The sequence below is a fragment of the Camelus ferus genome, chromosome 1, assembly GCF_009834535.1.
Source record: "Camelus ferus isolate YT-003-E chromosome 1, BCGSAC_Cfer_1.0, whole genome shotgun sequence".
NCBI lineage: Eukaryota > Metazoa > Chordata > Mammalia > Artiodactyla > Camelidae > Camelus > Camelus ferus.
Window position 1 is genome coordinate 102,190,723 of NC_045696.1, and position 26,505 is coordinate 102,217,227.

At 38.2% G+C, this 26,505-nt stretch overlaps 1 protein-coding gene across 6 annotated transcripts in view; it reads left to right on the top strand.

The window, feature by feature from the left end:
• Nucleotides 1-26,505, top strand: part of SLC9A9 (solute carrier family 9 member A9) — a 607,055-nt gene that overhangs the window by 353,925 nt on the left and 226,625 nt on the right. For all 6 annotated transcript variants that reach the window (XM_032486920.1, XM_032486926.1, XM_032486909.1 and 3 more), the window contains one exon: nucleotides 14,970-15,058. In XM_032486920.1, the coding sequence (XP_032342811.1) occupies nucleotides 14,970-15,058 (89 nt within the window). The remainder of the gene's footprint in view (nucleotides 1-14,969; nucleotides 15,059-26,505) is intronic.

The following is a 26,505-nucleotide window of genomic DNA, read 5'->3' on the forward strand; positions in this document are numbered from 1 at the left end:
TATTTAATCCTTGCCTATTTCTAAATTGGATTTGAGACAACTCATAACAGGAGCCATGTACATCATGGGACCATTTAGTTGAGGATAGACACTCAAGTGCTTTGGGATAGAGTTTTTCTGCAAAATTAGGCAGCTGTTCATTGCTGTGGCTTGGCAATAAATATAGCTCTGAGCTTTCTGGCAGCCAAAGCCAAAAGGGAAACTTGATGACTTATGTAGGAACAATACAGTATTATAAACAGAAGTCATACTTATTTATAAAATGGGCAACCTTGTTTTCTAAAATTTTAAGGAAATTTATCACATGCATATTTATATAAGGACCTTTGAGCACTATAACAGACAATGTATTGTCTTAGGGAAGATGGAAATCCATTCTTCATGTAGTCATTTCCCATATCAACCATCAATAAAATCTGAGGGTGTGGTATTAAATTACAATTCTCTGCTGATATTTCATGTAATAGGAAAATCCTTCTAGTTCTAATCCATAAGTAAACTAATATAGCACAAAGCTAAAATCTAGAAGACTTTTTAAAAAGTGCTTAACAAATGAATATATGAGAATGAATACAGCAAACTAAATGAACTGAGTTAACAAGTAGTTTATGAGTAACTGTAGCAGTAACCAGCAATCCCAAGGCCTTGCATGGATTCACTAACAATACATCATGTAAGTTCTAGGAAAGGTGCACAATAGTTTCTCAACACAATTCCACCAGCCCTTTCGGTGCTAGGTGGGTGCTCAAGGATGCCCACTAGGCCATCCCCACATCACACCTCTTACTGGTTCCATGAATTGGGTTTTCACACAAGATTTCATTTGAAAAAAAGATTTCTGTTGCTTTAAACAAAATACATCTGTTTTTAAGAACATTTTTAAATTTTTTTCTTACTGCCAAGGTAAGGTATACACATTGTAGAAAATTTGTAAAATGAAGATTCACAGAAGGAAATAAAATTAGAGTTACCTATATTCTCACTGCCTATTAATAACTGTTTTTAGTGTTTATCTGAGTCCATCTAATTATATGCATTTACATGTACTTAATTAAACATATGCATGAATACATATATGTGATTATATTTTTATTTTTAAGTAACTTGCTTTTTTCATTCAGCGATTTATAATGGATTTTTTCATGGCATTAAATATTCTTCTATATTACTATTTTTAATGGCTGCCTAATACCATATCATATTAATTATTCCCATAATTTATTATATCAACCTTTTGATTGTTTATAGTTTTCAACATTATTATGATTGTGATGGTAATCCTCATATATTAACACATGGATTCTTATTTATTTAACTGCCTTAAAATAAAGTTGTAGAGTTAATAAGAAGGCTAAAATTTTAATGTCATCCAAGTTATCCTCCAGAAAATGTCTATCCTTTTGTATTTCCGCCAGCAATGTAAGCGCGAGCTCATTCACTCACATCTTCACCGCACTGACTCATTTTCATCACTGCTAATTTGATAATCAAGTTCCATTTCATTCTGATTTAAATTTATTATATTTTCACCAAGGAAATCATTTTAATTATGTCATTGGCAATTTGTATTTCTCCTTTGGTGAACTACCTGTTTATGCCCTTTGTCCTTTTTTCTAGCGAGGCGCTGATAGTTGTCACATTAAATTTTAGAAGATCTTTATCTATTAAGAAAATTAACCTTTTAGCTGTCCTGTAGGCTATAAATAGTCTCCAATTCATGGTTTTACCTTTCAAATATGTTTTTTTTGTTTAGGTTGATGTAGACATTTTCAAGTTTCATATGGTTAAGTTTATCTCCTCCTTAGAAAGCCCAAGATTTTATTAATTTCTACTTAGAAAGCCCAGTGTTTGTTGACAATAATGTGTACTTTCTTTTAATAGTTGTCTGGCTTTATTTTTGCATTGAAATCCAACTGGGATTTGTTTTGATATAAGGTGCAGTATATAGTGGAGATTTGATTCTATTCACTCATCCTAAGACCCTTCGACCTTAACCTATGAATTTATACTACAGTGTCCACATGTGTAGGTACATACATATATGTGCAAGTTCTGGCCTTTCTATTGTTCCACTGAGCTTGTGGTTTTGGTCTTTACCGTTTTCATCATTTCAGCTCCATGTTTCATTTTAATATCTAATAGATCCATTTCTTAACCCCTTCCCCCCTTTTCAAGGACCTCTTTGCTATACTCATTTTTATTATTCCAGAATGACTTTGAAAATAGTTTCATTATGTTTCAAGCAGAAAATAACTTTAGGATGATGATTTGGTTTGTCTTAAATTTTTAGATTAATTTGAGGAGAAGTGGTGTTTTTACAACATTGAGTCTTCCTACCCAGGAATATGTTATATCTCTCCATTTATTCAAGTCATCTTTTATGGCCCTTAGTAAATTGTTATAGTTGTCTTCACATTAGACTTACAGATTTCTTGTTAAGTAGTTTTTAAGCTATTTTATATTTTGGCTTACTGTGATGAGTGGAAGCTTCTTCCATTATAGTTTCTAGACGGCTATAGTTTATTTATGTGCATGTAGACTTCACTGTACTATTTGACTTACTCTCTGCAGCTCTGAAATAGAGAACATGGGCTGATGTGTAGAATTAGGACTGATGGATCAAACTTATATTAAACTATCAGGCCCATGAGGGCTGTATCATCATTGGCAGTGTGGCTGAAGCATGCTAGGCATTCAGTGTCTTTTGAGCAGTGGAATGAATGATTTTAGCTCAACAAAAGGAAATATTTCCAAAAGTTGAATAACAGACTATTTTATAAGGTAGTGAGTGCCTTATGCCTGAAATATTCTTGCAGATTTTATATTCTGGTCAAGATATTCCAGAGCAGATTCATACACCAACTAAAGGATATATAACAAATTGCATTAATTTGCAATTTCATTTCTCTAACCATTAAGTTAAAATAGAGACATGTGACCTAAGGAAACAAGAGCATAGTCTAAAAGAATATGGTGGGCATATGTTGGTTTTGGCTGCCCAGCACCCATTCTCACTTTTACTGATAAAGCATCCTCCTGTTACTTAGGGAACTACCCCTCCTCCATCAGATACTAACTTGTAAACCCCACCCTCCCACTCCCCTCCCCTACAAAAGATAATAGGGACACCTGAAGCTAGGTCAATCAGAAACTCTTCCCCCAGGATGTGAACTTTAGGAGGGAGAGAGAAGGGTCTATAACTGTTGGCACCCATAATTTCCAAGAGTGGAACACTGTTGGGACCCTCTATTTATTTCTGCCATAGATCCCTGGAGCTGCCTTCCTGCCTCTTCCCTCTAGTAAATTCCTTTCTGATTACAGTTGCCGGAATCAGTTTTTATTGCTTATAAACAAAGAAACCTAAATAGTACGAGGGAAGGAATAATCCATGAGGTATTTCAACAAAAGAAGCTGCATAACTTGGTGACAATTCAGAAGGGAAGAGCGCCTCAAAGACAGCACAGCCTCTAGGCCTGGATGCTTGGGACCATCTTATGCCAGGTGCATACTGATAGACAAAAAGAATCACGCTTTTAAAGACAGTTTGCACAGTGTTCATTATCCTTTTCAATTCAGCTTCTTGTAAGATTCATTATGAACGCTTCTTTGTGAGGGGGGCTTGCTCATTACCACATCTTCTGCTTTCACTTTCAGTTGTTACTAATTTGATGATGATCATCTGATTTATTTTGATCATCTTTTACTTCAAGGGCCACATTTGCAGCCACCTCATCTCAGTCTCTTGGAAGTTGCACCTGCAAGTATTCAGTAGTCACGTAGAAGAACTTAGTTTTATGGAAACAAGTGGCTTTTAGACATGCAAATGAAGGTTGTCATTTCTGTTACCCAGAAGTCTGATGCTCTGCTATTGGAAATATACAAGTGCAGTTTAAGAAAACTTTTATATGGGAAGACTGGGCAGAATGTCAAATGCAGGTGAAAAGTCTTTCTGGAGAATGAGGATGTGTAGATAGAAATGGATTTTAAGGAGTCCTCACGAGCCAGGATTGCATAGAAAGAAGGGAATTTATATGAAAGTGTCTGCCCTAATTACAGAATCAGCCCCTGGGGGATATGTCTCTGGCTTCTAGCTCTTCTGCTAACTTGCTGAGGGATTGGAATAAGTCTCCCTGTTAATTGGTATCTCGGTTTTTTTTTACGGCCAAGGTAAAAGGATTTTTATTATTTTGTAATAGAAGGACACTTACACATACAGAATGTGGCTTTTGAGTAAACACATGACCTGAGGTATTCTCTCCATGAAGCACCTGGAACACATGCATACCTAATTTCTGATCAAGCAGAATTTTTTTCTTGCAGAGTCCTATTTTCTAAAAGTCATTAGGTTACTGAGCCATTATTTTAAATTGAATATTGAAAATAATTCAGCAGTATTATTTATAGCATAATCTCTAGTGGAATTGAATCCTGTCATAGAAGCTGCTTTTCAGTTTATAAAGATAACCCAAAAGCACAGCTGGACAGGTTGTTTGAAAATTCATTTTTATAATCTGTTTCCCAGCTGAGACTTTAGGGGTCAGGTTTTTGCCAGAAGCAAACTTTCAGGGACTGTCACTAAACACCTGAAGAGCAAGATTTCTAATGGCAACATTGACACCATGTCTAATGATTTCTCCACTTCCAGGCACTGCTGTAATAAAGACAGCTTCCATTTTTAGATTCCTGGGGCATATTTTATGTCCATTGGAAGTGAAAGAGGAGGAGGGGGGCCATTGGCATCCCTCATTTTCTCATGCAAAAAGTTAGAACTGTATAGCCCACTGTTTACACAGCTTAGAATGGTTTCCATCTAAGAAAACAAACATGTAAAAGTCTGAAAGAAAAGTGCTCATTACTAAGCAATGCTATTGGGCTTTGTAGTCTGATTCTAGAGAGTAAGAGACTGAAGAATTTTTTTAAACACAGAAGGGTGAAAACAAGTGACACTCTGGCCCATTCACTAAGGAATTGACCAAGATGTCTGAAAGAGAGAAGAATTTAGCACACACAAGCATCAAGCACAATATAAACAGTTAATTCATCTCAATCCCATCAACCAGGCCTTTTCTCCTGTTGGTCTCAAATGACAAAGGCCTAATTACATTGTCATGATAAGGAAAAGCTGACACTTGAAAGCTCAAGTCCTGCTTATCTGTCAGGTCAGTTCTTGAAAGGCTTTTGTAAAGTAGTCATGAAGGGAAGCCTGGGGAAGTCTTTCTTTTTTGCAATAGACAAGGAGGAAAGATTTCCAAATGAAATGACTATTACTGGACATGTTGCAACTTCACTTGATCTGAGTAAGTTGGCTTTTTACCTCTCATCACCATCATCTCTCAGCTTGGCAAAAACTTGTCTGTAACTCTTAAGAAGGCTTCTAGTTCAGAGGTGAATGTGTTCTGTTTGGCTTTCTACTGATGCATCGCATGACTGGATGGGAAATATATTTCTAGATCTCAGTAAATAAAACAAATCACCAGGAGGGGACTTAGTTTGAATTATTTCTCGATTCAAGTCTGGCTGGTTTCAGTTTCTATATACATGTCATTAGCTGACATCTCAGCTTTAGACTGTTCTTGCTTCATATTGACAGGACCATGTGAATCCAGATTAATTAGCCAACAATTCACCAGCAAATGAGGGGCATTGAGTGTTTTCCAAGCCAAAAATAAAACCCGGAGGCTCAAAATATTAGGCATTCAAGCTGTAGCAATAGACACCCAAAGTTCTCAAGGGGATTAGTTAACCAACTTGCTTAACCAAGGGCAAACGCTCAACGATGCCATCGCAATAAAAGCAGGGGTGTAAAGTACATCTCGCATAACAACATATTAACTCACAGCTGCACTTTCTTGAACCAAACAGCTCATCATTTCAATATTCAGACAACCTTGCACATGTAACTTGAATAGTGGACAAATTCACCTCTGCTTTCTTCACTGTAAATGTTTTCAGTCATGATTTAACATCTCCCCATGGTGTCAGCAAGGCTTAGGGAAAAGAGAAAGTTCTTCCTTTTTCAGTTGCCCGTGTTCTGCACAGGTATGTAGAAAATTGTCAGAAGATAGATGGTACAAATGACTAACATGTAAGTGAAGGAGAAAGAGGGGTTGACGATCATTCTCAGTCCCTATAGCAAATGGATCAGTGGTTCATTTCATCAGACTGGGGGCGGTAAGTGAATAAATACATGTAGTAGAAAAGGAGACACAAAAACTGGTTCATTTGAAGAAAATCTTCTGGATTCTACACAAGTGTGGAAACTTCACATGGAAAAGTACAGTGGGCCATGGGACATGAACACCTGGGGTGAGCTTGCTGATTAGAGATTTAGGTGACGATGTCCAGCTGACTCTAAGGAAATGGAAACTGAAAAGAAGGGACAAACCTGACAAACACCAACATTTGAGGTAAAAAGCCAGGAATTTAAGCTAAAGGGGATTTTTCTTCTTCTCTAGGCCTCAAGTTAATTTGCATAAATATTCACTACTACATTATTGAAGGAGATTTTTGTTTTAAATGGAAATTTATAAACCTTGCAGCATTGACAAGAAGTAACTCTTAAATGCATGCCTACCTTCTGCATTGAAGAATCTAGAAATAAGAGCATAGATGTGTGTTGTTTTCTGAATTGATACTCTTACATCCCGCAGACTCATGATTAATTTGCGGACTGTGGCATTGCCAAATATGGTGAACTAGACAGTGATTGTACGCTTTGGAAACTTGGAATCTTTCATATTCCCTGAAGGAGTTTTCTATTTCGCTAAATCTTTGACTTTTCAGTTCCAGGTTCACGTTCAGCAGTGGTTGGTAGGAAACCTGTCAGAAATGTCTCTTTTTACCAGATCAAAAATAAATAAAAGTGTGGCATGGAAAAATAACCCATCAACCTTAAAACCCCTCAGAGTATCGTCTGAGAGGAAGACACATTTTTTTTTTCTTTCTCGCTTGCTCTCGCTCTTTGTTCTGATGATATAATCAATATTTCCTGTCCAAAAATGCAATATTCTCTGGTCTTAGAAACCCCTCAAGTCTGCATTTAATGTCAAAGAAAATCATGCTCCATGTGACAGATGTTTGCTTTTCAGCTGCTGTATCTGAAGGCTTCATCAACTTTTAATGAGAAAAGAACTACTGAATAATGTTATCAGTAGTAGAGACTGTAGGTGACAATAGTCTTGAATAAGAAAATTTAAACACTAGAAGAAAATGGGCCCTGCCACTAATAAATTCACATAAACATCTATTTCTATGCGAGGATCAAAAATAATTTCTCCTGCATTCTCTTTTTAGAGCAGATAAATATTTCTTGAAATAGAGTTTCATTCCTTTTACAAACCTGCATTTGAGTGTCTGATGTCTGCTGGGCACTGTTATGGAATTGGGGGCAATTCAAAGAGGGAGGTCATTGACCAGCCCTTCAGGAGATCAAGGTCAAGAAAGGACACTGGTAATTCAGTTGTCAGGAAGTCAACCTGAAGCTAGGGGGACAGGGAAGGCGACTTATAATTCTTCAATTCCATATATGCAGACCTTGGAGCAAATGTAAAAACAACCATTCAGATCACATTTAAAATGGGGAGGTGCTTAGAGATCATTGAGCAGTATTTGCCAGTTTCTTGACCCTTGTTGGAAAAAATAAAATAGTTTTATCACGCATTTATCTGCATGTAGCATAATTTTTTGCCCACAAGGGTACTTATATACTTTAAAATACACAAAAATTCTAATTAAAAATTATGAGGTTCTTATATTTTCTTCCACCCTTCGGTGGATTTTCTTGTATACTCCAATTTAAAGAACACTAATGCAGACCATCTTCTTCAATTCATTGAGAAGAAAACAGAGGGCCAGGCAATGAATTTAAATTGCACTAGTCATTCAACTAGCTAAGTGTCTGAACTATGACCAGATAGATACCAGGTCTCCTGGCACCCATTGTAGTACAGTTTTTTATATAATTTAGAACCACACAGTGAGCCGTGAAATCATGTACACATGTTTATACATATACCTATACAATATTTAGTAACACAAGAGCTCTCTGAGAGGGTCCAGAAACAGAAATCACAGAGAACAGTATAAATGGTTCTCTGGTAACCAAAAAGAGTTAATTGTCCTCTCAAAATTGATTCTCTGGAAAGAATTTACTGGCTAGCAGAATCATTATTCTTCCCAAAGAATTATGGACCACCTCGTGTTGTTTCCTAAACTACTTTGCTTGCCAATTAATTTGAATTTAACTGTGTACCTCTTTGTGGTTTCTCAAACAGCTCTTTTAGTTAGTGTCATAAAGTGTTGGTTTTAGTTCTTGTTCAAAATTGCATAAATGAGTCCTTGCAGACAGCCCTTCAGGGATGTTGCTCACCCCTGAAAGCTTGCTGTGCAAACTGAAAGGCAATTTTGAGCACACATGTGAGTCAGAAACTCTTATTATTATTTTCTCTAGGCCACTTCTTGATTTCTTTCAGAGCTCCTAATTTATTTTAGTTCTCAGCTATTTTTGAGCATGCTCCACTCCCTGTGGACCGGATATATGTATTTGGTTCCATTTGTCATTGCCACAGGACCCCATAAATACAACCTGAAACCAAGACCTTAGACGTGCAGCCTAGTAGTTGCATTTAATGACTGCTTGCTTTTGCGGAAGAGGTAGAAGCAGAATGATCAGATTTTACTTCTGCTGGGAAAGAAAATGAAGTAATGTTTTAACAGCAGAAGACAGACGTACTATTTGTTTCATAGTTTTATTTTATGGATACTAGAACTAATTTAAAATGTAAGAGAAATACCTTCATACTTATAATAATTAGACTATTTAAACATGGATCATATTCATTGTTTCTTCTAAGTTTTGTATTTAGAAAAAATGTAATTAGTTGATTCAATGTGTGTTTATTCCCTAACCTATAATGGATTAAAACCCAAAATATGCTGGTAAACTGCACGTTCCTCAAACATGCCCCTCAGTCTCCTACCTCACTCCCTTCACTCAGATTGAATTCCCTACCCCTGACCTTGCACCTCCAAATTCTTCTTATTTTTCAAGACCTAAATGCCTCTGCATCCTTTAGGAAAAGTTTCTCATCTCTCTCCCACCTTCCCCAGTCCAAAAGAAATCACTCCCTCTCAGAATTCCTATGTTCTTATCACCTACTGCATTCTGCCCCCTATTAGGTGTCTCTGTATGCACGTGGTCTCTGGTAGGAGACATAAAACTGCTTGAGATCTAGGACTGGGTTTATTCATCCTTGCATTCCCCATAGCCATAATGTATGCTTTCCTCATGGAATGACCTCAGTAGATAGTAACATTTGAGTGGAGGAATAGCAGGTACCCTAGCTAACTTGCAAAAATATGGTACCTTAACTATAGTATACTGAGAATTGTCTAGGTTTGGATTTCTAGGAGGGAGGAGCACATTTTCACTTGCTCTTCCTTGATGTGGGAGTTAATGTGGAAGAGAAGGCAACAAATAATGATTTAGTTATCAAAAGTTGTTTATGAACTGAGAAAAAAAGATAATTAAAAACGTGTTGCTTCTTTGGAGCTGTCTTCTAATTGTCCCAAGATGCTAAAAGGCAAGAATAAAGCAAAAATCTCTTTTTTAAGACCATACGAGATCAAGGCCAAGCCATTGCAAAGGGGAGTTGAGACTTAATACCAAAGTGTCGGTCAGAGATTCACATCTCAAAGTGGGATCCTAGAACTAGTAGCATGGGCGTCCTTGGTAGTATAAATGCAGAATCGTGGGCTTTATACGAAACCTACTGAAGCAGAATCTGCATTTAACAAGATTACCAGGTGGCTTGAATGTTTAGTAATTTCCAAAGGCATGAGGTGGAGTTCAGAAACCTCTCTTGCCTAATGCAGATTCTTGGGCCACAGCTGAGCTTCCAGTGGGGTCAGGTGGTTTCTGATGCATGAGGATGACAAGATAAACTGTAAATCAAGCACAGTCTGGGAGTGACAAGCGAGACAGAGGGGTGAGAAGCAGCGGTAAGGAAAAAGAAAGGAAGTGGGTTCCTCTGAGGTGAACTGTGTCTGGCACCTGAGCACAGATATCAGAATTCACCATTTTCAATGCCCTTTGACCTGAAAGTTTGTGGTCTACAGATTTACCACATTTTCTGCACAGAGGAGATTTCCTGAGTTCATCTTTAAACCTTCTAGCTTACTTGAAAAAATTAAGTTTTTATGATTTGAGGGTATGGTGATGATATGTTTTAAAATTTTACTTTAGAAAGGTTGTCTATCTAAAATTGAAAGAATATTTGAAAGTGTCTAAGTTTATCTTGTCTTCACTTTTTGAGAAAGTCAGGCTGCTTTTATTCAAAAGGTCTATAGGTTTCATTTGGAGCCACTATTATTACTTTGTCCTGAACTTAAAAAAAAAAAACAACTAAATTGAGATGTTAATCCTAGTGAATTAATAAAATAATATATAGGAAAATGGTAGACCCATAGAACTGGAGGATATTTAAATTTCTACTTTATGAAAAAATTTATTTCTATAACACCTCTGACAGATGATTATTCAGCCCAAACATTTCCCATTATAGCGAAATTTTCACACTTCAGGGCAGCCACCCCACTGTAGGATTGTTCTCACATTTTGGAAAAATCCTGTGATTGGGAATCAGAAGACACAGGTCGGAGTCTGGGCCACCCCTCTTTAATAGATCTACGCCTAACTTACTCCTCTCCCCAAGCCACTTGTTCCAATCTAGTGGCTCAAACTCACATCACTTTTTAAAAATATGAATTTCAGCCATAGGTAGGATTGAAATGAGCCTGAGTCCAGTCCTCTGGGACTTGGCATGTTGTCTTAGTTGACATTGGCATCTTCCATGGTCCCAGTTATAATAAGAGAATACAGGCTGAATCTTATTTTCTGATAACACAGCTTCGATGTTTTCAGAGAACCTGAAAGTTTAGAATGCAAAAGGACCACAAGAGACTGCTGGTCAGGTTTCTGTCAGGAAGAGAGGAACCAACTGGTTGTCGACAGAGTTTAACTCAGGAAATTGGATACCTAGGTGGTAGAGAGCTGCCAAAGTAAAAAGCGGGCACTGAGGCAACACAGAGGTAGTAATTGCAGGAAGCAAGTGTGAACCCTAGGACTGGAGGAGCAAAGGAAAGAGAATCTAGAAGCTTCTTAGAAGGAACCTCTGAGCTGGGAACCAGACCTCTGAGGACACTGCCTGGCTGCTGCTACTTTCTCTGAGGGGGTCCCAGGAGGCTAATCCAGAGTGAAGCTAAAAAACAGAAAACAAGCCTGGGACCAACTGCTAAAGCTATGGTCAAGAACCATTGCTGAGATGCAGCCGAGAGGAGCAGCAGGCAACCAGGGAGAAGCAACACCTTCTCTCCTCTCCTGCATCCTGGTCTCCCTCAGGGGCTCCGTACTGACAGATCCTAGCTGGCTCCAGCAAAGGAAGATGCGGTCTGCAAAGCCCGACCCCAGAAACACAGAGCCAACACATGCGCTGAGACACTGTAGTTTGCCAACTGACCCAAAGAACACTTGGTCCTCCTCCCCCACCTTTTTACACCTGAGAATCTGAGACCCAGAGCATGTAAGAGGTTGTCTAGGGCCCTCCTTTACAGTGGTATGGCTCAGGCTAGCAGGTATGCACAAATATAATGGCAATTAAAATGCACTTTTGTAAGGTAGAAAACTGCTAACTCTAAATCTGTTTAGATGGCAAAGAATTTTATAGGTAATAGATGTATTTAGGTGAGACATTTTCAAAATGTGTTTTGGCTTGTAAAAGTCATACTAATTATAGTTAATTTGTGTGAGTTGATTAATTACCAAGCTATAGAATTATGATTGTGTATACTGATACTAAGGGTCGGATCAACTTAGTTGTTTTATTTTAATTACAACACTAAGACTCTGGTCACATAGGCACCCTCTTCATTGTTTGTTGCTTGTGTGACTTATCTGTACACAAAACTCAAAAAATATTAGCAGAAACTTTGTTAGTGTTCTAACAGAAGCAAGGAAACAAAAACCAGTGGAGCTACTGGGGAAAATATCCTCAAAGGAGACATCCAGGCAGATCACATGTATAATATTCATCTTCAAATCTCTGACTTTTTCCCTGGGACATCAGAAATGACATTTTTAGATAAGCTAAGATTACCCTAAACATTCACGGATGGTCTAATACAGGGAGAAAAGCACAGGGAGTCTGTGGAATTTCGAATCTCAGCTCTGTCACCTTCAAGGTGACCTTGAGTAAATTACTTTAGTTTCTCGTTACATGGGGATAGGACTGTTCATTTATTCAACAAATATGTGGAGGGCCTACCATGTGCCTGGCATTGCTCTAATGGTTGGGGACCAGTGAATCACTGTGCACTCGATGAGTTTCCATTGCAGTGCAGGAAGGCAGAAAATAAACCTATAAATATATAAAATGTTAGGTGGCAGTAAATAATATTAAAAAAATAGATTATTGTAGGCGAGTAGAGAATGATGAGAGAGATTATTTTTGTAGAGTATATAGCAAAGGCCTGTCTGACAATGTGACATCTTAAGGAAAGGAGGGAACCATATAGATGTTTGGAGAAGAACTTTCCAAGCAGTGGGAACCAGACATGCAAGGGCCCTGCAGTGGGAGCAGGGAGCAGGAAGCAGGGAGCACGGTAGGAGAGGAGGTCAGAGAGCTGTGGAGAGGGGAGGAGGGATCTAGGTCTAGATCTAGGTCCTGCCTTTTAGTCATGGGGATCTATTACAGAGCTGGGAGCAGAGGACTGACATGATCTGAATTGTCTTAAAAGAACCAGTATTGCTAGGTAGAAGATAAACTGGGCCCCAGGGGCAGCAGTGGAAAAGGGGTGGGTGGGGGTGGAACCAATTAGGAAGCTGTTGCTGTCATTCCAGGCAAAAAAAGAAGGTGGCTTGAAAAAGAGTGTTAGGGTGGAGGTGTTGAGAAGGTTTCAGATAAGTTTTGAAGGACAAGTCAACAAAATTGCTGATGTACAGAGAGAGGAGAGAAAAAAGGGTGTTCCCAGAGTTTTGGCTTGGGCAGCAGGAAAAATAGATATGCCATTACTGAGAAGGGGAAGATAGTGGGAGGGGCTGATCAATAGTGGAAGCCTGCTGTGAGATAATAAAACAATGAAATAAGGTGGTGTAAATAAAACTAATGTGTTCTTTGTTCACAATAGGCATTCAGCCAATCTTAGGCCACTTACCTATCCTTTATAACAATCCTTTGTTACCTGTTCTTCTTCTCAGAATGCATTTGTGCACTGCTCACACCCCTCTCCCTTTTTATTCACTACTTCTCCACAGATCAATACATAGTCAAAACATTTCCGCAACAGTAGGAGGTCAGCTAAAGCTCTTGTGGAAAAACCTCCAACAGACTGTGCAATCGGCAGAAATAGACAAATAACATTTTTAAATAAAGAAAGAAAAATATTTGATACCAAAACAACATTCATGGCAATCCTCCCAGTTCCTCAAAATACTTGACGTGCTTCGGTACCCTAAAAGTTTTCCTGTTACTGGTTGTTTTTTAATAGAAATTCTGTGAAGAGTGAAATATAATATTTCACAAGCTTTTTTTTCCTTAGAATTTCTGAAGACAGGCTAAAAAGCTGAGAAGTTAGCCCAAAAAATCTGTATAAATGCTTACTACATATATATTCTTTGCAAAATTTCCTAGCTGTTTTTATTCTTTTTGCCTAAAATTTTGAAACATAATATTAAGAGGAAATAAATGATAAAAATATCTATGCACTTATATTAGATAAATACATCTTAGCAATATTTTATCCAAAGCCAACCCTCAAAATAACAAACATATAGATAGAAGCATACAGTCTGCATGTTAAAAATATGCTTGGTTCTTTAAATTCTCTATTGCAGATACATTTGAAATGTCAATATTCAGTTCATGTAGTTCTATACTCTTAAGAATCATCAGCATTTAATTTATGAGTGTTTTTAGTTGGAAGATTCTGCTGCTTAAAATTCAGTTCAATCCCCTTGGTTTGAGTTGAGGAATACTTACATCTAGTGTTTTTCCCAAAGCCCTCCTTCATGCCCAATTTCCCATAATTAATCAAATCTTTAATTCAAAGTAGAATGCAGCCCCCACCACTTCCCCACCCCAGCTCAGGGCAATAACACAAAGAATAACAGAGCCCGGGGACAAATAACACATTTGTCCCATGGTTGCTACTCCTCTGTTCCCAGGCAGCATCTAGCGTATGTGTGGCTTCACGTAGTGTTTAAAGCTGGGTATAATGATGGCTTAAAAAATAATTCGTGCAACCAGCCAGGAAGCAGCGGAGGGCCACTGTGGGTAGGAAGCACACAAGAACAGACGAGCTTATCTTCAAGGAGTGTGTGCCTTGGATGTGTTCATGAGATTAGTCAGCAGCAGAAAGACAAAGCCCCCAGCTTTGCCAAGGAGGCAAGGGGCAAACGAGGACCTGTGTCTGTGCTTGGAAAGTAGGAGCATTGGCAGAGGCAACAGAACCCTTGTAGTTGTCTTAGGGTTATGACTTATGGTTTTTAATATTAAATTACAGTATGAGAGAAACTTCTTCAGTCTCCTTAAGGCACACAGTGGAAAGCAAATGTCTAAGCAAATATGCCAGCATTTCCTATAAAATACAGCAAAGTAGTTGGCACTCGCTAGGAGAGGCCTGGATTTGACTGTACAGTCTTTTGTTTATGAGTTTCCAAGTATAAATTTCCCAACTCATGATCAGACTATCGTTTATCCCTGGGAAGAATCTATTCCTTAATGCTTTTCTTTAGCTTTAAGCCTACAAGCTCCATGTTTAAAGCAAGTAGCAAGGTTTACCTGGGTTTCAATATCATAATTATTAGCAATTTTAACTCTACTGACATCAACTCCATTTTCTAGCTGGGATAGTACTACCCTTTGACTTAGATGAGAAAGAAAATTGTTTTTAACTGGTATGTTTTTAAATTTCAGGGATAGTCGCCGTTCTCTTCTGTGGAGTCACACAGGCACATTATACGTACAACAATCTGTCGCTGGATTCCAAAACCAGGACTAAACAGGTAAAAGAAAAAGCTCACTACAGGCTTTGTCTCTTTTCTCAGTGTAATGGTTATGTAGCAATTCTGGCAATGCACTCGGGAAGAATTTCATTAGTAAAGGAAGAAAAAAAAAGCTTAAGGCTTCATTATAGATTAGATATTTATAGATTTTTTTTTTCCTTCAGGATAACTATTAACAATTCTCTTGGTAAGCAAAAACATAGTTATAATAGTCTCTCCCTCCTGAGAAATGTGGACCGTAGACTGTCAGTCTTGAAGATGAAAGTCTCACTGTTGGTAATAACTCACAGTCACTTACATCTAAAAGCATTATAAAGCGTGTGCGATTGGGTAGTTACATAGAGAGAAGGAAATGGAGAAGAATTAGCAAGTGATGTTTGGTTTTTAATTGGGTGCTTTTGCTTCCAAGTAAACTCAACTGCCAGTTGTCACACAAGCAGGATGTATCTCTCAAGAACACATCTGTTTCAATATTTGCACATAAACACTCACAGATTCCTTCCACAAACATTTGCTGCATAGCCACTCTGTGCCAAGCACTGTGCTAGGGACTAGGAATAAAAAGGCAGATACCTTTAAGTGGGTCATTATCAAATCTGTTGATAAAGACATGCAATGAACAATTAATTATCCACAGTGTGATAAGTACTGTGATGGAAATATCTGTACAGATTGTTCTGGGAGAATTCAGCAGGGCCTCCACTCATGGTTAGGACTGGGAAGGTGAGGAGAAAGTTTCCAGAGCTGATAGCCCGATCTGGAGCTTGAAATACACATAGAAATTAATTAGATAAAGATGTGGGATTCATTGGGGGATGAGAAGGTGGCAAGAAGGGCATTCAAGGCCAAGGTTGTAGCATGGACAAAAGCTCTGAGGCAGATGATTGGAGCACTTTAAATAGCTCTATGTGGCTAGTGAATGAGGTTGGGCTGAAGCTAGTGGAATACAGTGAGGGATGAGACCACACACATACCCAGCGACCAGATCATGAACAGACTTCCAAACCTTGTGAAGAAGTTTAGACTTTATCCTAAAGGTAAATGGGGAGGAGCTGAAACAAATAAACTTATTGTCTCAGACTGCTGGAGGCTAGAAGTCTGAGATCAAGGTACAGGCAGGATTAGTTCCCTCTGAGGGCACTGAGGGAGAATCTGTTCTATTCCTCTTTCTTAGCCTCTGGTGTTTTTCTGGCAATCTTTGTGTTCTTTGGCTTCTAGATATATCATTCCTAATCTCTTCCTTCACATTCACACAGTATTTATCCCATGAGTATGCCTGTCTCCAAATTTCCACTTTTGATAAAGATATCAGTCATATTAGAATAGTTGAATAATATTCAACTTAACTAATTACATTTTCAATGACCCTATTTCCAGATACAGTTCAGATTCTGAGGTACTAGGGGTTAGGAATCCAACACATGAATTTGGGAGGGCATCATTCAGCCCATAACAGGAAGTCACTGGAGGGTCTTAAGTAGAATAATTTTAGGATAATTGAAGTTCTACTTTAGATATCACTCTGGCAGACAAGAAGAGCATGATTCAAATGGCACTTGTATAGTTAGCTTTTGCTATGTAACAAGCAACCCCAGTGGCATCCAACAATATTTATTTATCATGCATCTGCAGGGTTCAGCTCTTTTAATCCAGGTTGATCTGTGTGGCTCTACTTGTCTCTACTGGGCTGATTCACTGTCTGGGGGTTTGGTGGGGCTCTATTCTAGGGTAGGCTTGGCTGGAGCACCGTAGCCAGTGCCATGTGTCTGTCATTCTTCTCCTGGCAAAAGAACAAGCCCACTGTGCAAGTTCACTTCAAGCCTCTGCTTGCATCACATTTCCTAAACATTCTACAGGCAAAAAAAATCACATGGCTGAGCCCAAGGTCAAGAGACTGAACAGGTCACCAGCCCACAGTGGGAGAGCACTGTAAAGTTATATGACAAGGAACATGGATATAGAAAATGATGAAGAATTGGACCAAATGATTGTAATCTATCCCAAAGTGCAAATGGAGGTAGAGAGGCTCCTTATAATGAGCCCAATGATGTTGAGGACATCTGATGTGATACTGGGGCAGTGGCAGTGGCAAAAGCCGAAGTGATAGCTAAGCAAACCTGTAATTGGCTAGGAATGTGTAAACGATTTTTGAAGACTTACCTTAAAATTCTCTAAAATGGTCATTGTTTTCATCCCTCTCTCTTGGTCATGTCCCAAGCTCAGCTGGACCTGACCTCGCCTCCCACCTACCCAGGGACTCTTCAAGGTCACCCTTACCCTTTGCCCACCAGAGGACTCAGAAAATGCAATTACAGAAATTTTAAGGACCCCCGATTTTTTAAAAAATGAACAAATAATTGATACTAATATCTAGAAACCGCCAGTATAGTCTTCTAAGATCCTTTTAATTATGGTGACAACTAGCATTCTCTAGAGTTTAAAGGAAAATATCTTGAGCTGGTTTTCCCTGACCTCATGTAGTTCTCTGAGCATTTGTATTCTTGGAAGCTGAACTCTGTTGAGGGACTTACACTTTTAAGTCATGCTATCTAGACTTCTCGGCAGAACTTCAAAGATAACTCATCTCATGGCGAGACAGCAGCCTAGCACCTAGGGGAGACAAAGCCAAAATCAGTGCCCCACAGTGTTCTGTTCTCCTCTGAATGGCTTGACAAGCACTCCCTGATGGGCTGCCAGCATCCATTTTTACAGTAGTCTCCCTTAGGGAAGGAGATTTTTACAAGTTCATTTTTTAACATCCGGATAATTGCATCCCTCCATCTTTGTACCCCCCGTCGCCTTCTTTCCTTGGTGCCTGGTTCATCGTAGGCACTTAATGAGTGCTAATTCCCTTCCCTTCCTCACTTCTTTTCTTTCAAGATCTCTCATTTTCTATTTATTTTTTTCTCTCAATATAGCCATATGTGGCATATGTGCATATTTATACATGTGTGTATATATATATACATACATATATATATATATCTACTCACATATTCCTCACTCTGGTATATACAGTCTGATCTCATTGTAAAAATAATGAGATTAAGACCTTTAATTAACTTCACAGATCAGAAGTCCTTGGCCACATCTGCACCAATGTAGCAGGCAAAGTTTAAACTCCATGTGGGAAACCAATTACAAATTGTAAAGATAAGCTGAGGCAGGTATTAAGATTGTGGCTATTTCCTCTCTGAAACTGGAAAAGGTTTAGAAAGTATTATATGGTGACACATGGTTACAGAATACGTTATCTCCCTCTGCATCTCCCTGAGTTGTTCATTGTCAGTGGGAGAAGTAGCCTCTTTGCCTCCATCCCCAGGACTGTTTAATGGGATGTAAAGGAAGTCAGTTAGTGAAGTCTAAGGAAAATCTATGAAAATCAACTTTGTGTTATAAAATCCTTAGGTGATATGATTTACAGAGGAATTTTATTCATGGACTATGCCTATAGCAGCTAATCAAATAGCTACATCTGAATACAAAGACCTTTGAGAATTAATATATCCTGTATAGCTTCAAGAATCAGAGTGCCTTTTAAAATTGCATTTTTACTTTAAAATATGTTTTGTAACTGATAATGACCATCTAGATGCAGGCAAATTAATTTTCACTCCAGCTCATGAAGAAACATGTAACATTACTGTGTGTAAGGCACAAAGCAGAATAATAAACACACCCTGGAGCTGCTACCTACCATAAGGATTTATATTTTCATAGGAAAGCACTCTAGTGACAGGTACATGAGCATATATGCAGCAGTCCCTTTCCCTGGACTCGGAGCGGTTTGCTTACTTTAGGGTGTGCACATATAGCCCTAGAGAAGACAGATACTATAAGCCGTGACTCTTGCCCTAGAAACTGAGAACTGCTAGAGATGGACATCAGCACACCGCAGCCTGTGAGCCTAGAGCTCTCACTGAACCATCTGAAGACTGCATACTGACCGCATGACCCCACTCGTACAAACCCCAGCCTGCCTCCCACTCGCTTCCTCCCTCGTGGGAGGCTTAGGAGCCGGTAATCTGGGCCAGACTCCAGGGTGTTTCCATCATCTGTCTCTACCTTGCCTGAGGCTGATTTGCAAAACCATGTACTTCTTTATTATTCCTTTGAACTAGAATTTCTCCTTCTCTTCCTGCAGTTTCCACCTAAAATTTACTTCCAACAGATACACATGAACATATGAGATTAATTGAAATAATTAATATCTGTGATACATTAACATGTACAATTACTTATTTAATTTTTCCTTATTTCTCCACCTAAGAGGTAGCTCTCCTTATTATCACTGATAACCTTCATTCACTCAACTAATATTTATTAAGAGCCTGCCTTGTGCCAGCCACTCTTCAAGGTGCTGAAATACAAGAGTGAACCAAAAAGAATTGCTAATAGAGGAGCTTTATAGTAATCAAAATAAATAAGCAAAATATATAGTGCATCTGTGGTAAGTTATAAGGCCAATAATAAAGCAAGAAAGGGAGGTAGGAGTGTGTGTATGGGGAGGCAGATTGCTATTTTATTTTTGTTGTTGTTGTTGTTGATTTGTTTATTTTGGTGTTCGGGGTGGGGGTGGTTACTATTTGAGACAGAGTGGCCAGGGAAGGCCTCAATAAGAAGGTGATTCTTGAAAGAAATTTTAAAAAGATCTATGTGGGTATTTGGGGCAGAGCTATCCAGAGGTTGGGAACAATACATTAATAACAGCATCCTGGGACAGGGTGACCAATGTGGCTAAGGTGGAGTGGACCACGGGAGAATAGGAAAGACAATATCAGAGCAGTGACAAGGGATGTGTCCTGGAAAGCCTGAACAAGCTGGGAAAACACTGGAGGATTTTACGTTCAGGCATGGCATGATATGATTTAAGTTTTAAAAGAATAGATGTGCCATTTATTAGCTGAGAAAGACTGTAAGATAGCAAGTTTGAGGGACAATCAAGAACCAAGTGTTGACTTGCTACACTGGAGATATGTATTAGTCAATAAAGCAGAGCTGTTGATAGCCAGTTTCAAACATAGAATTTTGGAGTTCAGGAGAGAAGTCTAGACTAGAATAATATATAATACTGTTATGTATTGTACTATAAAATGTTACTATACTTTATTATACTATTATATTATATATAATATGTAATACTATATTATACTATTGTATAATAGTATAAATTTGGAAGTCATTAGTGTAGAAATGATATTGAAAACATGAGACTGGAGGAGATCTCCAAGGGAGTAATAGAAAAAAGATCCAAGAACCAGGCTTTGAGGCACTCCAATGGTGTAAGAAGTCAGGAACTAGCAAAGAAGAACGAGAGGGAGTAGCCAATAGGGAGAAGGAAAATCAAGAAAATATAGTGTCCTGGGAATCAAATGAAGAGAATGTCTCAAGAAGGAGCACGATGATGGTGCCAAATACTGCTGAAAGGTCAAGTAAGATGAAGGTCATGAACGTCATTGATGACGCTGATAAGAACCATATTGGTGGAGTGTCAGGTAAAAGCCTGAATATAATGGCTTCGAGAGAGAATAGAAAGAAAGAAGTTGGAAACTGTGTGTGCAGACAAGTCTTTCAAAGGGTGGGGAGCTGAGATGTGAGATGATAGCTGGAGGGAGAAATGAGGCTAAAAGAAAAATCTTTTTATTTTTAAGATGGAAGAGGTAACAGTACTTTTGTATGTGGATGGGAATAATAAAGTATAGAACACTGTGTGTTAGAGGATTTGCCCAGACTTATGAGTGGCAGAAGTAAATTTTGAACTTAGAATTTTTGAATTTGTAGTTTTACTTTGTAGTTTGCCTCTTAATAATGTTCTTTGATTAGTGGATGGGATTAATAGCAATTGTGGGCCTTAGCATCATTTATTCAGTAAATCTTCAATAAATAGATGAATGAAGTTTTGCTATCTTTGTTGCACTTTAAGCTAATTAGACATTTATCTTATATTTAATTCTATTATCTCTGAAAGTCTAACAATTTCAGTGCATTTTATTTGTTTGTTTGTTTGTTTATTTTTACTAAAATACAGATTGGGATGGACATAGATATTTTAATGCATTTATTTTGAGAAACCAGATCCTTGTCTACCATTTATGAGCAAACAATGACATTTCATTACAGCACATTCTTTCCAGATGCTTATTTTATTTCCATTCCCCCTGGATGATATTTGGAGTGTTTATTACCATTAAGTGGAAAAGCAGCAATGCAAATCCAGATTTAAATTTTTGATTAAAAACAATACAGTGGGAGCCAAATTGGATGTGCTGTGCATGACTTTGTAAGAAAATTAAGAAAAAAGAAATCTGGAATGTGGGAGAAGCTGAATGATATGGTGGAAAGAACACTTGACCAAAAGTTCAGAAAGCTGGGGTTTGCCCCTTAATCTCTACAACTGATTGTGGGGCCTTGGATAATTAATTTAACACCTGTGAGCTTCAGTTTTCTCATTTATAAAATGAATGATTGAACTATATGACTGGATTTTAAGAAACATCCTCTAAACCTAGTATTCTGTGACTTGGCACAAAGCACAAGATATGCATCTGGTTCCCTCTTCCAGACCAGGATTGGGCAGGGAGCGCTGGTTTACAGACTGCAGTGCATAGAGATGAGAGGAGACATTGCTCTTGTTGGCAAATCATCAGGTAGACCATTTTAATAAGTTGTCAAATCAAATCCAAGGATGAAGCGATCAAACATCAAAGGCCCTGGTTCACTCTGGGGTGAAAAATTTCTCTGAGGGCTGGACACCTCTTCCTGGAAAAATTCTCTGCTCCTGAGTTATTGCATGGGGTTTTTCAAGTACTGCCTGCATCCTTGGAGTAGAGAATATAGAGCTTACATTGCTACCACTCAGTATTGGGGTCTGAATGAAGGGCTTCCCAGCCCTTCATTTCAAGCTTGGACTGAGTGTGGACTAAGCACCATATGTCTGCATGGCAGGCACCATGCTAGAAGCCAGAGAGGCAAAGGCAAATAAGAAATGATTCTCACCCTTAAGAGCTCCTAATGTAGCAGGGGACACATGCATATACATACATGCACGCACACACATGCACAAACAAGAATCCCATGTGGCAGATGTTAACATAGAGGGATACACAAGGTGTCATGGGAACCAGAGGACTGCATTTCTTCCTGGAGGCAAGGAGTTCATGGGAAGCTGATTATGGATTGAGTGTTTTGGAGATGAGTCTAAGGATAATTAGGAGATTTTCTTCCAGATTTCTTGGGGAATGAAAGCAAAGAGAAAAGAGTATGCCAAGGCATAAAACTAAGAATGAGCTTGACAAGTCCCAGAAACAAAGATAGTAGTACACTCTGACTGGGGCCCAGGTTGCCTTGGGGAAGTGGGTAGGAGTGTTTGGGCTGTGGGTACAGGCTGTGGAGCAGGAAAGGGAAGGCTGTGGGAGTGTGTTGAAAATTAAAATGGAGAGGTGAATTCAGGTGGACATTTTAGTGTCTCAGATTTAAAAGAACTATATTCTATAAGACTAACACTTGCTTAAGGCTTTTAGACATGGAGATGATGATAATAATCAGATCTGTGCCTTGCAAAGATAATGAAGATAGCATCATGGAGGAAATGACATCAACTCATGGCATCAATCTCACTGCTCATCGCACTTCCTTTTGATATATACTTACATGTGTAACATCTAAATTTATCTTAACCTTCTGTAGCTCTAGACATACTTTTGTCCTGTCTAATGTCTTAAGATGTTGTGGTCTATATGAAAGTTTATGGAAATTTACCATTTGGTTTTGTGTTGAACTTAGGAGTTCATTAAATTCTTGCTGAGTTAACAAGTGAATGAATGAATGAATTGTAACCATTAACATTCCAAGATAAAAAATAGGGGAAACAATATTTGCTAATTAATGGTTTCATTTAATTTTGATATGATGCATTAATTTAAATATAATGAGTTTGATGTATAAAGCAAATGTCTAGGGTAATCCTGAGATATTGAAAGGAAGATCAAGTATAATTCCATTACTTGTGTGAGTTTCCTGCAGTGTGCCTCTGCCTTATTGATTTGCATTACAGTGATTTTTGATTATGGCTTTGTGTAATTTTTCTCCATCACTTTTAACAAAAGCAGGCACGTTCCATCCCAGTTACCTATTCTGAGGCACAGCGGAGAGAGAAAATTGTGGGCAACAATGCCCCTGCCTCCCTGGCTTCTGAGAAGTAAGATCAAAGATATCTTCATAAAGCATAGAATTGCCTTTTTTAAAAACTCTAATTACATTTCTTTTGTCAAGATTTCTACCACTTTTCTTCTTCCTTTCATTCAAAGTACCTTTAAAAATACCATCCTAGAAGGGTTGAATTCATAAATGATGGCAAAGTGTTTAAATTTCTCCTTAGCTAAGCTGGTGATTCTTTTCAATGAAACTCATTATATTGTATAAAGGACATTTAGTAGTTCAGCTAATAAGTGTTCTCTTTTAAATGCTAATGAGAGTGGAGCTCCAACATCATGGCAAGAACACACTGTACTTTCAGTGCCCAGAAAGAATGATTGTCTGTGAACCACTAGTTAAGAAGCCTTACACCACAACCAACTTGCAATGTAGTAAGAACCACAAATGACCATTAGGCACCTCAATATTAGGTATCTCCTATACACCAGGTACTGGGACTCAGGGAGAAATAAAGCTAAGTAAGACATGAGATGTGCTTTCCCTTGAAAATTTCTCAGGTAAATTTTTTCTATGATAAAGCTATAACTGTACTGTAACTTCTCAATTAAATTTTAGCTACTCTTTTAACCACACATCTGTGTTTGTTTATCATAGTATATAATTGCAGTTGGAAGTTTTAAGTCATAAAATCCAAGAGGTTCCAAGCAAGGTGGAACTATAGAGATAAACTTTTAAACCCAGAATTTTGTTGAAGGAAACTGAAGCCCAAGCAAGTTTGAGGATATGAGGGATAGAATCAGTTGACCCAGGGGCCAACCTGGACATAGAACAGTGCTCAAGAGATACGTATTGTAAGCTAAAAATACATAGTACCCACCTCTAAAAGTAGCCTTTGATGTATTAGTTATCTATTGCTGTATAACAAGTTATCCCCAAATTTATCAGTTAAAACAGCAAACTTGTATTATATCATATAGTTTTGTGGGATCAGAATCTAGGAGCATCATCTTAGCTAGGTAGTTCCTGCTCAGGGTCTCACATGAGGTTGCAGACAAACTGTTGGCCCAGCAGTGTAGTGTCTGAAGACTTGACTGAGCCTAGAGGATCCACTCCAGGATGTCTCACTCACATGGCCATTGTCAGAAGGCCTCAGTTCTTCACCATGTGTCTTCCATAGGGCTGCTTGGGTGTCCTCATGATGTCAAAGTTACTTTCCCCCAGAGCATGTGTACAGAGAGAAAGCAAGAAGAATGCAGCAATGCCTTTTGTTAACTAGTCTCTGAAGTCACACATTGTCACTTCTGCCATATTCTATTTGTTAGAAGCAGGTCACTTAGACCAGTCCACACTCAATGGGAGGAGAATAAGCTCCACCTCTTGCAAAGAGGAGTATCAGAGAATTGTGGGCATAGTTTAAAACTACCATGGAACTTGATGTCATTTTTGGAAGTAATTTTTTTTATAATAATTTCAATATCTTATATGGTTGAATATTTAGGTTTTCTACTTCTTTAGTCAACTTTACTTTCCTAGTGTACTATCTAGTCTCTCCAGATTTTCAAAAATTTTAATAACAACAACTGTTGAACACTACAGTGTGCCAGGTACTATAAATATATGTTTCATATAAGTTATTCTAATTAATATTCATAAAAAATCCATGAGGTAAATAGTAGTATTAGTCAGATTTTTTTAAGCCTTAGACAAGTTAACATGGTTACCTAAAGAATGGGATTGTGCATCATAACACATTGTTTTTAATGTCTTTTTCATCTATTTGATTATAGACTTTTCCTGTAGAAAATGATGTGTGTGTGTTTTCCCCCTTCTTTAATTTAACTGCATACTATACTGATCATTTTAAGACACAGCATTTGGATTTGTTTATCCTTTCCACTACCACGTTCTCTAATTCATTCCTTTCTCCTTTTATCACTACCATTTTCTTCCTCCCATTGGGTATCTTTGCTTCTACCCTGTTCCCTTTAATAGATGACAGTGCACCTAAGTAACCTTGTCCCTGCTGACCAACCCTCCTCCCTTTGCTCTTCTTTTCCTTTCTCAACCGTAACACCAAACCTGACATGGCCTTAACAGGTAGAGCCAAGGATGTCATTTCTTTTTCCACCAAAGTATTGATGCTATCACATCTTCTATTCACCTCTTTATCTTGTAACAGATATTTTATTCCACTTTGCCGCTGTTGATTTTCTCTTTCCTCAGGATTCATCAGTGCTCCATGTAGCTAAGAGTAATTGAGCATTATTGCTGCTTTCTTCTGCTTCCTCATCCCAATAATAAAAGACTCTGTATCTGAGTCACCTGTCAGGACTGTCACCCGATAGGCAACATCTTTTGTGGCCCATATTAATTCACCATGACATTTCTTGCCAACAAGATTCCGAGTCTTCTCTTAATTTTTGTCTTATTCATCTTTCAAAAGCCCAAGAAAGGGTACTTTCTTCATTCAGAATTTTCTAAAATTTAATTTTTACTACATTTCCCCCAAAATAATGGCTTTATGTTCTCTACTCTGTGTTTTCCCTAAGAGGGCACTGTAAATCATTAATTTATTTATAGGGAAAACACCACCCTGTAGAGCTTCAGCTTCTCAGAGAGATGGTCCTCTCAATCCCTCTCTCACTCCTGCCCTTTGTCTCACTCTTTTCTTCTCTCATTTCTTTCACCTTCAGGAAAAAAAAAGTCATCATTCATGTTTAAGTATCAACATATAAATACATACAGTCCATGTCCTTCTATGTATGAGTCTGATTCAAAGCATAATGGAAAAATTTATCTGAATAGGATTTAAGAGATCAGCTGGCCTGGTACCCACTTTGATGGCATTCAAGACAGATGGTTGTTCATTATTACCTTAAAATTTCTCAGGATGGCAATGGCATAACCCCTTTGAATAGCCCATTATAGTTTTATCACCCTGCTTGATAGGTGCAGGTATGAAGGGCTTTGGTCTCATAATGGCATTTTGGGATGATAAATGGAAATTACTGTAATTTTTCTACTCATTTTAATTAAATTTTACTGACGCAGCACAGAAAACATCGAGGCTGAATACATGTGCCTGAGTGTGTGTTTGTTAAAGAATACTGCCAAATTTAAGGATGCCATTTCCTTGATGGTTTTGAAAGATGCAGCAAATGGATTTAATAAAATGTTGAGTCTTTTATGCAGTTCCCTCCAAAGAGAAGTTGAACTGCTTCTGGAGGCACAGCTGAAAAATCCAAAGAAGCCCATCAGGGGAGAGAAGATAGGGAACTCCAAAGTGCCTGAGA